At 37.2% G+C, this 15,855-nt stretch overlaps 1 protein-coding gene across 1 annotated transcript in view; it reads left to right on the top strand.

Annotated features, from left to right (window-relative positions):
- Positions 1 to 2,591: 2,591 nt before the first annotated feature.
- LOC139731465 (uncharacterized) overlaps positions 2,592 to 15,855 on the top strand; it is a 56,499-nt gene continuing 43,235 nt past the window's right edge. The window contains exons 1-5 of the mRNA XM_071642349.1: positions 2,592 to 2,943; positions 4,590 to 4,755; positions 10,402 to 10,584; positions 11,672 to 11,790; positions 12,715 to 12,880. Coding sequence (XP_071498450.1) covers positions 2,813 to 2,943; positions 4,590 to 4,755; positions 10,402 to 10,584; positions 11,672 to 11,790; positions 12,715 to 12,880 — 765 coding nt within the window. The 5' untranslated portion in view covers positions 2,592 to 2,812. The remainder of the gene's footprint in view (positions 2,944 to 4,589; positions 4,756 to 10,401; positions 10,585 to 11,671; positions 11,791 to 12,714; positions 12,881 to 15,855) is intronic.

The raw sequence follows: 15,855 nt of genomic DNA, 5'->3' as shown, positions 1-15,855 counted from the left end.
GTATATTACCTTGTTTTATAAGCGCTGTTCGCTGCATGAGTAACGTCATGCCATAGTATCTTTTTATCACTGAATTCATTCAACAGATAGGTCGAAGCAACATGTGGTATATTTCCTCATTCGTTAACATTCATTTTACTATTGGAATAAATAAGTATAGTACGTTAAGACATTCATAACTGTTCTCCGTAAAAATTCCACATTTATGAAATTTGAGACCTGCACAGTCGTATACGGCTTATACAAGCTGGCGTTCATTATAGGCCCTACCATGATATTTCTGTTACTTTCTCAGAGACATCTTACCTATGAGGATTTGTGCCACAATGTGACCATTAATATATGTGTTGAGAGTGTTCTTTATTTGCTGCAATCAAAAAACTTGTATACATTTTTAATTCTTACCTGTTGTATCAATGTCAATGAATTTGTTATTTCTTTGAGAAAAATGGAAATATGAAAATATGTTGAATTAAACTGACCTGAACTGATAGAAACATGTCCTGCAGAACTGTCATACTCAGTGACAAACCACGAATGCAAGTCTTCATGTAATGCTTAATGCAATATGACACTTTCATAAAAACTACTCTGCTGTTTTCCTTTATGCTTATTCATTTGTCTTAATAAATGCCACGTATGATTATATTTTTTTTGAAAGCTAAAGAGTAAGGTAGAAAAAAATCATCCAGTGGTAGAAACGTCACATGCCCCCTCCCAAATACAATCCGACTTTCCGCAGCGATAACTTAAAAATAGTGAATCAAGCCAAATGCATTATTTCAGGTTATGAAACTGAAACGTATTACCAACATTTTACAGAAAACTCCATTCAATTTGCCAAGAGGTTAAAGAGAAATGAGGATTTTTTTAGAGCATGTCAGGAATCCCTTCCCTCCAAGTTTGTCCATTGTGTCAGTTCACAGTTCCAAGAGCATCCGAGTGCTGAACTTGGAAGAAACGGACCCATAACATGTTTTAATTACAACAACCACATTTTTCTGTGGCTACTTAACCAAATTGAATAGGGTTTTCTGCAAAATGCAGGTAAGAATTTATAGTTTCATTCTTGAAGTAGCATTCACATTGTTCAATCATTTTGAAAGTTATTAATGCAAAAGTCCGATTGTTTTTTTGACATTTGATTATTATATATGTATACCGATTTCACTTTCATCCTTCCAGCGGAGAAAGACTGAAAAAATGCTAGCGTTTCATTTGTCTCAAGCCCTCAGGTATTTTTAAGTTCATTTGATTGATTTTTACAATTCATCATTGAATTGTCAATCATACAGTCATTTCGTAACACTGGAAGGTCTTGTGGTCAAATATTTGGGAAAACATATCCATGGCTTCTATCTATTGTACCCTATAAATAGATATTCATTCTTTTTCTTCTTTTTTTTTGCAGGGGCCTCGGAATCTAATAAAAACCAAACCAAAACCAATCCAAAACAAAACTGATAAAAAAAAAAAATCACAATAAAACCCACGACTTTTCGAAGGTTCGGTCAGGAGGGGGTGGGGGTAAACAATTAACCCCCGCCCATCCCCCACCCCGTCCCGCAGTCCCTGTTTTGTACAGATTTCTTCAAAAAGGCGCGTGCACACACACACACACACACACACACACACACGCAAAGACAAACTATGATAATGCACATCTTCATGTTTTAGTATCATTCGATTGAACAAAATTCAAATTGGCATGTAAAGCGTTATTATCTATAGCAAATGGTTAAAAAATAATAATGAAATGCCAGAATTGTTTACACAGTTAATATGAATAATAGTAATACCGTACTATCCTAAGTGTAGGAAATCCTAGTTCACAGGATTTCGCCCGAAATGCGATCGCGGTAAAGAAAGACATAAAAAAAAAACAACCAACGGTCCCAAATCAACAATCATCAAAATCAACAATCCTTTTAATATTACGTACTCATGTAAGTGTTAAGTGTATTATTTTGTATTACTTTATATGGAAATAAAATCATTTTGAATTGAATTGAATTGAATTGAATTGAACAATCTAGCGATCAATTAATACAAATCGCGCCATCATTTAACAAAATGATCACATGTGATCAATGACAATGATTCGTCAGTCGTAATATCAATTCGTATTTTCCGTCTTTAATCTTATTGATATCAAGCAAACATTTGGATTCGATATGTTTACTCGTTCACTATATTGATAATTAAAACCAAATATGCCTAGGCCTATTTTAGCTTTGTGTTAGTGGGGAGGCGCACAGAGATCCACTTCTACGAACTATTAACGTTTCACTGGACACGCCCCTTTTAATTAACCCCGGCCCCAGGTGCGTCTGGAGCCTAGATCTCTTCGCATGCCTGTGGTATAATACCGGGTCCGCTACCGGGTAAGCCCCATCCCTGGTTTTAAAGAGGATATAGAATCTCTTTGGGTATACTCATTGTACTGAAGAGCACTACGCCACTATATAAACGTAGCGGTATTAAATCGCAGGGAAGAAACTCGGTCGAGAACTCTTTGTATTTGTACAGCACGTTGGGCCGGCTGCGCAGAATTGAAGCAGGTAGCCATATCGTCTTACCGTGTGGTACTGTACACGACTACTAATGCAAAGGCCAGGGTATCGACTTTGTAAACGGACGTAGGATGTGATCATAACTTTCAAAGTTTGGAATGTAATGTTGTAATGCTGTCTGTTCTAGCCACTTAAACACTGTATGGTGACATGTGTTTGTGAAGCGTTTCATTCTTGGCCCTATTCGAGTGTTCTTTAAGGATTAGCAAGCAACTGGCATTGAAAAACCAGCAAAAGAAATGATCAGATTTCGAACAATCGCACAAGAAGGACGGTGCCTTGCAGCGGCACGCTCCACGTATCCAGCGGTTCGCTCCTCGCTCCGAGCTAGTGGGATCACCGCTGCAAACCGCTACCTCGCTACCACCAGGTAAACTTTATTTGTAACGTGTAACTTGAGAAATGTTGTTGTCTCGGTGACTTGCTGACTGGTAGGCCGCTGTACATAATCAGCTTCAAAAAATTTGGCAGATTTTTGGCCGATTGTTTTTTCATTGTTGCAGTGCAAAACACGGGAATTGCTGCAAAGTAGCACCAGGGTCCATATGGCCATTATGGGCATGGTAGCACTAAGCTAGACTCTGTTGTCCACGCCCACCAAAAAAGAGTTGAGGTAGGCCTAAATGGGGGGGGGGGGGGGGGGGGGGGGGGAAGGAGGCTACCAACTCCTGTTTATAATGTTAAATATTATGCCCCTGAGTAGCTCCTACTAAAACTTTTTTAATAACAAAAGGTGTCGGATCAAATTAAGTCACACAAGATTTCGAAATGAGCATTTTCTTAAGGTTTGTTAGACCCTAATAATCCTTATTACTACTTGTAAAGGCATCTGCAGAACAGTTCTTAGGTAACTGAATGTTACAAAATATGCACTTGTGTATGACTTTACAATTGTATAGGTGAAACAATTTACTTATAGTGCATGATGCATGTAGGCCCTATTCTTTGAGTGATCTGGAATATAAATTTGGATTTTTTGATAACAAACATTGTGTCCCACTCCGAAAGTCATTAACTAATAGCAACTCCTTCAGTCAACATTGTATAGGCCTGTGTATTTTATTCTGTTTTTCTAGCACTTTAGCTGAAATTCAAACTTCCATAAAGCTTACAAATACAGATTAGGCCTAGACAGACAGTCTCAACATCTAAGCAGCTATTGCTGTAATAGGCTACAGAGTGAATATTTCAAGTTTTATTAGACAGAGATTGCATAGGTCCGACAGTGTTATTTTTGGCATTGGTTTGGTTATTTGAATTTTGCCTTTTATCTTATGCTTCCCGTGTGTAGATATTTCGCTGTACAACCAAACAGCAGGATTGTTGTAAAAAGCCATCGTTCCAAAACACTGTCACCCTAGGTCAAGGAGTCATTTATATCCTGCAATATTGTTGTCAGATGTAGATCACCTTAAAAAACCGACATTGATGTAATGGTTTGTGATGTGTGTGATCTAGTTTCATTCATATGCTCAATGCAAAAATTATATATTCACCAGTGAATATTGTAATTCTTTGCACCAGTCCCATCCCTCGTGCACTGAAGGTTAACTCTGTAGGCCCACTGCAAGGCCTGTGGCTCTAAGTGACCACCATTGTTGATATAATGAAAAGCTTGAATAGCTTATGCTTGTTGTAAGCTAGGGTACAATGGGGGGGGGGGGGGAGGGGGGGGGGGGCTAGCTTCTGATGGGTTCGAGCCTTCCCCTCATGGAGGAATCAATGAGCAGAGCCTCAAGAAAATAATTCATTTGGACATTTCCACAGCAGTTTGTAAGGTGTTTGTATATTAGGGCTTACAATGTATGTGTTCATCTGTTCAGAATTTGTTGTTTTTTTTTTTTTTCACATGCATGCAATACAAACCATGTTCTCATATGATGTTGGTGCAGATGAAGGTACTTCAGAAAATTGCTAGAAGGTTGTGTTAATCAATTATGAAAGAAATATGTTTGAAAAGACTACCATTTGGATATCTTATTCTGACATGGGTCATTTTCTGTGCTCGTTTGCTAGTTCCTTGCAGAGTTTGAGCTACCGCCAGGCTGACCCGACTGTCCCACTCCTGGGGAAGACAATCGGACAATTGGTGGAGGAGACTGCAGAGAAGTTTCCGGAACGAGAATATCTGGTCTTCTGCAAAGATGGCGTTAGGAAAACCTTTGCTCAATTCAAGGAGGAGGTGGGGCAAAATTTAAAAGTGTAATAACTCACAGAGACTTCTACCACAAGCTCCTCTTTTTAAGACCTGGGGTACATGTAAAAAACCATGAATAGTTTACAAATATAAACGTGTCGGAGCGTACGCTCATTTGTAATGGTCAATTCCAGTCTAGATTCTTTGGATGCGTGTGTACTTACACAGAGGTCAGTGATAATAAAGCTGTACGGTACACAGTTTATCATATGGTGATTCTTGGAGTTATCCAAGCCTGGCTAGCCATACCAGTTCATGATTTCCCATGCTGCTTGGTCCTTAAACTGGAGATTATCCTGAGGTATCAGGTGATAGTTTTATTTGAAAAAAAAATGCACGTGTACAAAAAATACCAATGTTGTAACTAGTAGAATTTGGGAGTTTGATATCAGGTTGTTTCAAGGATAAAGGTACACTGTGTAGTACCGGTATTTGCAGTATCAGAACATCACTGTATATTGTTGTAAACATCCAGTGGCTAACTTCAAATGCTGAAATTTTAGATTGAAGAATTTGATGGCAGTGATATTGTGATAATCAGAGTGGATGACAGCAACAGTTTAGCTCGGCTCTGTAATTGTATTGTACATGTTATACCTGATAATGATGTCGAGGCGGATATGTTCTTTCATTCCAACAGTTGAGTTTTGTTATTTGCTTCCTTTTCTTTCTTTATTTTCAGCCCAACTTTTTCTATATATATGTCTTTTGCTTTCAGTTTGGATGCCCACCCAGACACCCGTTGTACATGCATCTTCGTTTACTTGTTCTATTTGTTCTGTGTTTGTCTCCCTCGCCATTATTGGTCTCTCTCGTTCAACCCATTCTGCTTTTTCTTACTCCCACTCCACCTTCCTCGAAGCGATCATCCCTACATCAAGACTCCTACGCCAGCATTGCACATTGCTACGTGTATCGAATTGTTCACGTGCTTTGTCACACGTTGCCTGTTGGCCGCTTTCCTTTTCTATCGCACGCTTCCTCTTCACACTTTTGCTGGTAACTCGGAACTCTATTTCAGACCATATCATTATTTACTATGGCTGATTTCGTAAATGCACCCTTTCATTCTATGTCGAATGATGATTTTTTTGAATTATTTAGACGCACAACATCCGAATCTGATTTAGTTGATGGAGTACCAGTTACACATGCAACTCCCTATGATAATTTCGCAGCCGATAATTTGAATTCATCAGCTCCTGAATTTACTTATGATTTTGATGATTCAATTCAGAACCCGCTATGTAATTATATAACTGTTAATGAATGTAAAGATATGTATCATAGTTTTTCTAAAGACACATTTTCTTTGCTGCATCTAAACATAAGGAGTTTAAATAAGCATTTTGATGAGTTACAGTTTTTATTAGAATCTGATCACACTCAATCATGCTCTGTCATTGGTCTGAGTGAAACTTGGCTAACCGCGTCGTCTGAAAACTCTTTTGCTATCGACGGATATAATATGTATGTTAATAACAGATCTGACAGGAGTGGAGGTGGCGTTGCATTTTATGTCTCAAGTTCTTTTAAATGTGTTATTCACAGCGATATCTGCAGAATGGATAGTACCGTTGAATCTCTTTTCATTGAACTTAGTATTCCAGGATGTAAGAATGTGGTAGTTGGAATTATATATAGACCTCCCAATTCAAATATTGTAGATTTTTTTACTTATATTGCAGATTTGGCAAAAAATCCAATAATTCGAAACAAGGACTGTTTTTTACTTGGCGATTATAACATTGATTTGTTGAAATCAGGAAATGATCATTCTTCAAGTGAGTTTCTCGAAACGCTTTTGTCTTCTTCCTTTCTGCCCCTCATTTCCAAACCAACTCGGGTTACAGATCATTCGGCTACTCTCATTGATAATATGTTTTGTAATGTTTTACCCCTCCCTGACTCTTTTATAATTCTTTCAGATATAACGGATCATTTTCCAATAATGACTTCCTTTACTTTGAGAACGCTTGTTAATGACTCCAAATCTTCATTTCCTTTATTTAAACGTAGAGTGTCCCCTGAAAAGTTGGCCAGTCTTGATGCCGCTCTTGATAATGCAGATTGGTCACGAGTATATGACAGTGACGATGTTAATTTGTCTTTTGACAATTTTATGAATATTTGGAATTGTTTTTTGGATGATATAATTCCTAAACAAAAGAAAAGAATGGATTATAAGAAGACTCCTAGGTTACCGTGGATAACTAAATCAATTCTTCGCTCAATTAACAGAAAAAATCGTTTATATTATAAATACAAAATGGAAAATACTGATCAATCGAAAAGGAAATACACATCTTATAAAAATACACTAATCAGAATTTTACGTTTTGAGAAGAAAAATTATTATTCACGACAGTTGTCAAAATTTCAGTTTGATATTAAAAATACCTGGAAAGTTTTAAACCGGGCGATGAATATACAGAGTAAAAAAGTAGAGATTGATCAGATTAAATCGGATGATAATTTGATTAACAATTCTGTTGATATTGCCAATGTTTTTAACTCTTATTTTTCTCAGATAGGTGAATCGCTTGCTCAAGATATCCCGGCCACAAAACAAAATTTTACTGAATTTTTAGGTCAATGTAACCCAAATTCTGTTTTTTTTTATTCCAACGAATAGGTATGAAATTATTGATATTGTTTCTTCTGTCAAAAATAAGCGCAGTTCCGGTTATGATGGTATTGATAATTGTATTCTTAAAGGAGTCATATCTGCAATTGCAGACCCTTTGACTCATATCTTTAATTTATCAATTTCTCATGGTATATTTCCTGATAAAATGAAATTGGCGAAAGTAATACCAATATATAAGAAGGGTGACAAACTGGATATCAGTAATTATCGCCCAATTTCTTTATTATCTTCATTGTCTAAAGTATTAGAAAAAATAATTTATACTAGAATTATTAATTTTTTTAATTTGCATAAAATTTTTACAAAGTCTCAGTTTGGATTTCGAGAAAAACATAGCACTATTCATGCAATTCTTCATTTCGTTGATAACGTGGTTAACGCAATTGACAACCACGCTCATTTAATTAGTATTTTTTTGGACTTCTCCAAGGCCTTCGATACAATCAATCATAACATTTTACTTTATAAGCAGAGACTCCAATCCCAAGCACCTTCTGATCTGGAGATTCTCCCGCCCGAAACCCCTAGCAAACGGGAGACTCCAAGTTGATGTGTGCGAAGCATGAAGTTCCAAGGGTTCTAGATGTTCTCTGGTGCTATATAAGGCTTATTTTTTCAACATACGATAGCAATATGTAAGAAATCCTTTCCACCGGGAGACACAGAGCCAGGGCGGGAGAAATCAAATCTCAAACGGGAGAACGGGAGATTTTGCAAAAATGGGCTTTCGGCGGGAGATCTCCCGTCGAAAACGGGAGAGTTGGAGTCTCTGTATAAGTTATCGCATTATGGAATACGTGGGAAGGCCTTGGAGTGGTTTAAGAGTTACTTAGGTAATAGGAAACAGTTTGTTACTATTAAAGATAATAATTCAGTTATAAGAGATGTCAAGTGTGGTGTTCCTCAGGGAAGTCTTTTAGGACCGTTGTTATTCATAGTATATATCAATGACTTTTCTTCTGTTTCTGAAATACTTTCTTTTATTCATTTTGCAGATGATACCACTGTTATTTTTGCTCACAACGATGTTGATATTTTAGTCCAAAAAGTTAACACAGAACTGTTAAAAGTTACTAATTGGGTCAGGGCTAATAAATTATCATTGAATCTTCAAAAAACAAAATATATGCTTTTCAGTAATACTGCCGAAGTATTAAATTCTAACATAGTTTTAGATGATATTAATTTAGAAAGTGTATTAGATTTTAAATTTCTTGGTATAATTGTTGACAATAAACTGTCTTGGAAAACACATATTGATCATATCTCTAAAATTATTTCACGTAATATAGGTGTTTTGAACAGATTGAAATTTTATATTCCTCAAAAGTCATTACTCATGTTATACTCCACTTTGATACTGCCTTATTTGAATTATGGAATTTTGGCTTGGGGTAATACTCATCAGACCCTCTTGAATAGAGTGTTGTTACTGCAGAAAAAAGCCCTCCGTATTATTTGTCATTCTCCTACACGTTCACATACAAATTTACTGTTTGCTTCTATAAGTTACTAAAAATAAATGAGTTGTTTTTATTCAACTTAGGTCAATTTATGTACATGTTTAATAACAGTTCACTTCCATCTATTTTTGATTCAATGTTCCTTAAAAACCAATCATTTCACTCCTATCCCACCCGACGTTCAAATGAATTTCATTTACCTTTTTTCCGAACAATTTTAGGGAAAAATTCATTTATCTACACTGGTCCAAACTATTGGAATTCTCTGAACCACGATATAAAAACAGCTCCCTCTTTGTATTCATTTAAACGGAAATTAAAAGCCTATCTTTTGCGATTTTACAATAACATTTGTCATGAATCGGATTAGTTTTACACGTTATTCATTTTGATACCCCTTTCATAAAATCCGCATAGTTGTTTACACATTGTCGCTCGTACTAGCTGACCACCGCCAAGTTCATGAATAAAGTTTTGGGTTAAGTTAGTCATGCAGTTGATGGACTTTTCTTCGGGATCTGCACTCTATACGCTTATATAATGAGGGATTTTTTTTTATTTTTTATTTTTTTTTTTCCGTCCGGTCTTGTCTCTGTCTTGTTTTGTTTTCCGTCCGGTCTTGTCTCTGTCTTGTTTTTGTTTTCCATCGTCCAGCCCTCGTGTATCGTTATCTCCGTTGTGCTAGTCTTACTTCCTGTCGTAGTCTGTCTTTTGCGTTTAACTATAGCCTCGTCGATGTCCCAGTGTCGTTTTATGTCCGTTTATATGTTAATTTTGTCATTTTGTATTTTTCTTCCTTTTCTGTCTGACTCTTTATGGGCTTCCATTTCTAATTCTATTTTGTCAATGTTTTTAAACATTTTTTCCTCTCTACTTTTTTTTTTCTCTGCTGTTACAACTATTTTCGCTGTTGTTGCTTCAGACATTTTCGTTGCTGTCCTGATGCCGATAATTATTACCAATATTTTCACTGATTCTTTCTCTCCTGAGGGGCCCACACTCTACAAGCTTCGTCTTTTCAGTGGGTCCCTCCGTTTTTCGCCTTGTGTACGTTGATATTCAACTTTACTTTAATTTACTTCAGGCATTGTAATGTATCTTTACTGCAAGTATACAAGTACTGTTTTACTCTGTTAAACTCACTTTGATTGTTTGTTTGGTTTTTTTTTTTTTTTGGTACGATTCTTATCACTGAAGAAAGAGTGATGTATGTTATGTTATTTTTTACTGTCGAAAAACGGAATAAACTTGAATTTGAATTTGAATTTGAATATCATGAAGTAATAGAAAATGTGGCCAATATGTGGCCCTGGGTCATAATGTACTCATATTTACATGTTATACCATGCTATAAAGTACTGATGTAATACTATTAAAAATGAATATCATAAATCCAGTTATGTTCATGCATAAAACATTTCAAATGGTACACGTTCAGAAGGGTGTATGCTAAGAGTGTTTGAACATTACATAATATATGCTCCAGTAATGACTGCTTCCCGTTAAACCCACCCACAGGCTGACCGGTTAGCTGCGGGCCTGCTGGCCATTGGTATCGAAAAGGATGACCGGGTGGGCATCTGGGGCCCTAGCACTGTAGAATGGGTGCTCACCCAGTTTGCTACGGCCAGAATCGGCGCCATCTTGGTCAACATCAACCCAGCCTACCGACCCGGGGAACTGGAGTACGCCATGAAGAAGGTGAGATCTCTATTGGCCATTAAAGTTGAGTGACGAGCTGGCTTGATCAAATAGCTTGACTACATGTACCTTCTGAAATTTTGCAGTACTTTATACAAGAGCTAATGACGCGATATTATGGAACACACAAATCATACATGACTGCCCAGTTCTAAATCCACAAAAAGTTGCAGATTAGGATTCTCTGTAATGGGCGAAACTGCTGTATAACGAGGAATGTTTGCATGCATTTTAATTTTGCACATTTTGCGAGAGCCAAGATTCGCAAAATTAGAATGCACGCAAAAGTTCTTGTCTACACTACTGTAAAAGTGGAAATTTTCATGGTGTTGGAAATTTTTGGCGCATTTCGCGCAACCAGAAACTTGCGCGAAAATAAAAGCACACAAATATTGTTGCTTGCCATATGCTTTAGTAGTCGATATTTTGATTCTGCGGAATTAAAAACACGCCAAACTCTTCTAAGCGCGCCGAGCGCGAAAAATTAGTCACACGAAAATATCCACTTTTACAGTACCGGTATATGCATTGAATGTTAGAGGCAACTTGCAAAAAATTTCATGCCGCGAAAAAGGCTGTCAGCTTTGATTTGCGAAAATTTTATGCCGCGAAAATATTGTGTTTTACAGAATGTCATTTGGGTTGACCCGACTCAAATTTACCTCACCTTACCTTGGAGGATAAGCTTGTTTCTACCTACAGTCAACATTTTGTGGCTTAAAGACAATATCAGTATGGAGATATTATCATTTTTTTTTCTGGACCATTTTTTTTTGTTGCACAGTTGCTCAGATGACTTTCAATGGGAAAAAAGAATATATTTTCTCTGATATTTCTGCACAGTACACATAAGTGACAATAATGTTCAAATTCTCTTTTCTCCCTTTTCTATTAAACTGTTCCACCTAACTCTTACTTATTTCAATCACTTTTTGAATGAGTTAGTTTAACAAGGTTATATCATATGAAAGCTTAGAGCTTACTTTTTTAAACTATGTAGAAAATTTTTCAGATATAGGCTGGGCTGTCCCATACATTGTATATCTTTTCCATAATTTCTTTCTTTTGCTTTGTGTAATATGTAAAGGTTGGAGTGAAGAGCATTGTATCGGCTCAGACCTTCAAGACACAAAGGTACTACGACATGCTGGTCGAAATTTGTCCCGAGCTTTCTACCTCAACACCTGGGAACATTAAAAGTGAAAAGTAAGTAATGACCAGATCATAGTCGTGCGTAAAAGAAATGGCAAAATAGATGTTTGACATTTGACTATTGTGTATTGGCACAGCATTATCATAACATTTTGTCAATGTTTTTGTTAATGTAGTTTAGCAGTAAAGACTAGTACTGTTATTTGAATGAATTCACAGATAATGCAAATTATACAGGCTTGTGTAGCTCTTTGGAGTTTTGGTGAATGAAATGCAGGGCACTGAGTGTTAGGAAAATTCAAGGAACACTAATGAAAACAGGACACTTGACTATAGATATTTAAGATATTCATTCATTCAATCGTATGGCACAATGTGCCTGGTTGATACCGTTTGCTGACTATTACTAGTCACCTTGGATGAACCGCAAGGGGTCGGCATCATTCGCCCATTTTCTGTGGGTAGGGGGACCACTCAAGTGGGTTGGCACCCTGCTCTTTGCGATGAATGAGTGAAGTGCTTCATCTTTGCCAAGTTCCATGCTGTACCATCTATCCCTTGGATAGGGCATTAACTGGAGGTCCCATGTGTGAGATAGCCATGACTCACTGATCACATGTAGAAGATCCTACTTCATTCATTCATCACGAAGAGGATGATGTTAACCTGGTGAAGTGGTCCCCCTACCAACTCACACGAGTAAAACGGGCAAATGACGCTGACCCTTGTGGTTTGTCCCCAGACTACTAGCAATAATCAGCCAATGGTATCGAAGAGGCACAGTGATTGTGCCATATGCTAGTCGAGAGTGAATGAACTCACATCATCATTATCATCATCAGCTTTTTATTTCTAAACATCACTATCGTCTCCATCATTATCATCATCATTATATTCACTACCGATATTTTCATTTCATATCTTAATAGACTCTGTCATCATCTAATCCATTACCATTTTCCCCTGTATGGTGTCCAGTCTGCCGATGCTGAGATCTGTGGTCATGATGGGGCATGGAGACTTTCCCGGCACGTTCAGCTTTGACTCTGTCATGGACTACGGCAAGGAGGAGCACTTTGCACAAATCGACAAATTCAGATCCCTCCTCCAGTTCGATGACCCCGTCAACATCCAGTTCACTTCGGTAAGCATGATTGGTCCTTCCACAGTAGGTGTAACAACAACTTACTGGAAGCTGTAGAAACTTCTTTTCTTATGCTATTGTAGCATCATTTTTTAACATCATGCGTGACTAAACCAGGGGCGGATCCAGGAATTCCGTAAAGGGGAGGCACCTCTACAAAATTAGAGGGGGGGGGGGGCACACACATCCCCTTATTTTTTCTTTTCATTTCTTTTGTTTTAACAAAAAAGAAAGAGGGAGCGCACGCCCGGTGCGCCCCCCTGTAGATCCGCCGCTGTAAACTAAAGTTGGGCAGGGGAAAGCTAAATCTTGTGTGAGAGAAAATGCATTGTAAGCAGAAGACACTTAGCTAGAGCTGGAGAAATTCGAACTCGAGTGGAAGAACTGATGATTTTGAGCAAGTGGCCACAGAGTTGGAGATCTCTCATAGAAAGCGGAATAGTTGGAGTCTCTGCTGCCACCTGTGGCAACTACGTATACAGACTTCCTATAGACCAGAAATATTCACATATTTTGTGAGGAGCCAATATTTGCAAAAGTCAAATGTACACGAAAGTGTTTGTCTACACAATAATGTACTGAATGCCAGTACAATTGTGTACAACATCATGGTCGGCAATCTGCAAAAGTTTTATGCCGCAAAAGTGGCCATCAACTCCAAATTGTGGTTAAAAGTTTTCTGCTGCTGGTGTTTCTGGCTTTGCATTCAATATCATAAGTCTGAATGCATATGTATTAATGTTTTTCAATGAAATTAAGCAATCTCATAAGATAGAAAAGACATACATTCAGAAAAAAAAAGCCAAGCACCTGAAGAGATGTGTAATATGATTTATCAGCTTTGTGCATTTACAAAGGCACACACTTTTGGGATGCCTTGGCACTCGTATACAATAGCCATAATTGTTCCTCCGTTCCCTGACCTTGGAAGAACCATTCATACATATTGTGTTGAAAGTGCAGTTTGGATTTGGCCGACCTTTGGTCAATGAACTACAGGTTAGTCTTAATTACAGAGATATTGGAGACTGCTAAGTTGATTAATTAAGGCTTTCAGTTGCAGTATTATGACATGATGGAATGAAGGCCAGTCTTGCTATTTCATTCAAAAGTGCATGCAAGTGCTCAGAAACAATCATAATGGGCTAGTCTTGTGTCAGAGACCTTTAATAGTTGATGCAGTTCTTTGTTCAGCCTGAACAGGTAGACTAGGAGTAGCAAGGTGCCTAGTAAACCCAGTTGTTCTTTTTGTCAAACAACTTCTGTATAGAGAGTACAGTATTTCTCAAGGAACAGCTTACAGATGTATGAACAGTTTGAGACAGAATTAGATGAGGTTCTTTTCAGAGCATTTTCTGTTTTGCAAGGCTTACTTACAATGTTTTTCACATCGATTAATCTTATGCCTAAAGAGAAACTCATATTGTAACCTCATGCTGTCAATCACAACATTCTAGAATGGGTCTCATTATGTTGTATGCAGCAGCTCTTGTTCATCATAAATATGATTTTAAGTGCTCACACAAGTTTGTGTTCACATTTAAAGAGAACGGAAGTCAATGACAGACTCTTACAGCACACCATATGTTTATTATAGTATTATGCCATGATCTTTATTGTATTTTATTGTAACATCCCAAAGGTGGTAAAGATGTTTTGTGGAATGCATTTATAATAGTGCATCCACTGTATATTTGTTGACTCTGCTGTCTTGGTGTGTACTGGATTTATGTCACATTTATTTTGTTACAGTTATCAATACTATCATCTTGATTTTTAATACCGGATGCACAGGTCAAATTTTATAGCTATATGCACATTGAAGTGTTTGTTTGATATTGCTCTTCAATAAATATTTGTATGTTTCGGTGATAAGGACATTAAGATTGACTGAATATGGCTCCAAAGTTGTATAGTGAAGAGAAACTGGAGCAGTTGGTGCCACCACGATCCAGCCTTTGAACACATCGTTAACATTTGATGACACTATCTCTGTATATTTCTAAGGCCTTCACAGGCATGATTATGTATTCTAGTTGATCCGAATCTTATGTGTTTATATGTTACAATAAGTTAGTAATCCCTTAAAACACCAGCTGAGTTCTGTAAAAATTCTTTGTTCAGTGTGCATTACTGTGCATCTCCTAAAATTGTTATTCCCTCCCCCTCCATCTCTAATCTCTTTATTTCCAAAGCATGCTTCCACAGAATGTTCGAGTTCACCTTTTTAAGTCTCAAAATCAGCTGTAAAGAATGTGAGGTTGCCACTAATTATTACATTTGGTGAAAACATATGTGAGATATCAAAGGTCCATATATATTTTCTTATTTGAGGCCAGATTTTGAATGATCCTTCACCACTTCATTTTGTATGATTTTATTCTCTGTATCAAAGCCAATTTAAAGTTATAGTTCTCAGAAGTGCTCAAAATTTATCTTCCACCATTTAGAATTTCTTGCAATACATTGAAAGTGTCTGCAAGAAACTTGTCTGGCTGACACGATTTAAAAGGATATTGAGTTGTTTTGCAGGATTTTGATATCAAGCCTATGTATAGTCATTTTTATCATAGTACACTACATGACTTACATGTTTTTCCCTGAAGTGCCCTTCCCATTCAGTAGTAAGTAGGTAGAAGGTTATGTGATGATCAATTGTGCCCTAGCAATTGTATTTAGTATTTTCCAACAAGCTGCATTCCAGTCACTTTAGCGTAGAAAATTGTTACAGTAATACAAACTGCTGTGGCCCTATTTGTTGATTATTGAATTGTTGGTAATGGATTATACAGATGAACATGGCTACCTGGACCATGATCAGGTGTGTTCTGAAATTGTAGTACCGTAAAAGTGGAAATTTTTGTGCATTTTGCGCAACCAGAAACTAGCGTGAAAACAAAAGCACGCTAATATTTTTGCTTGCCATTGTTCCAGTGGTTGATGCCTTGATTCCGTGTAATTCAAAACTATTAGTG

Source organism: Diadema antillarum, unplaced genomic scaffold (genome assembly GCF_040938485.1).
Source record: "Diadema antillarum isolate AM-2024a unplaced genomic scaffold, OU_Dant_1.0 seq00000375_RagTag, whole genome shotgun sequence".
In the NCBI taxonomy this organism is placed as follows: domain Eukaryota; kingdom Metazoa; phylum Echinodermata; class Echinoidea; order Diadematoida; family Diadematidae; genus Diadema; species Diadema antillarum.
The sequence above is the reverse complement of the archived record's forward strand: the minus strand, read 5'-3'. Positions and strand labels throughout refer to the sequence as shown.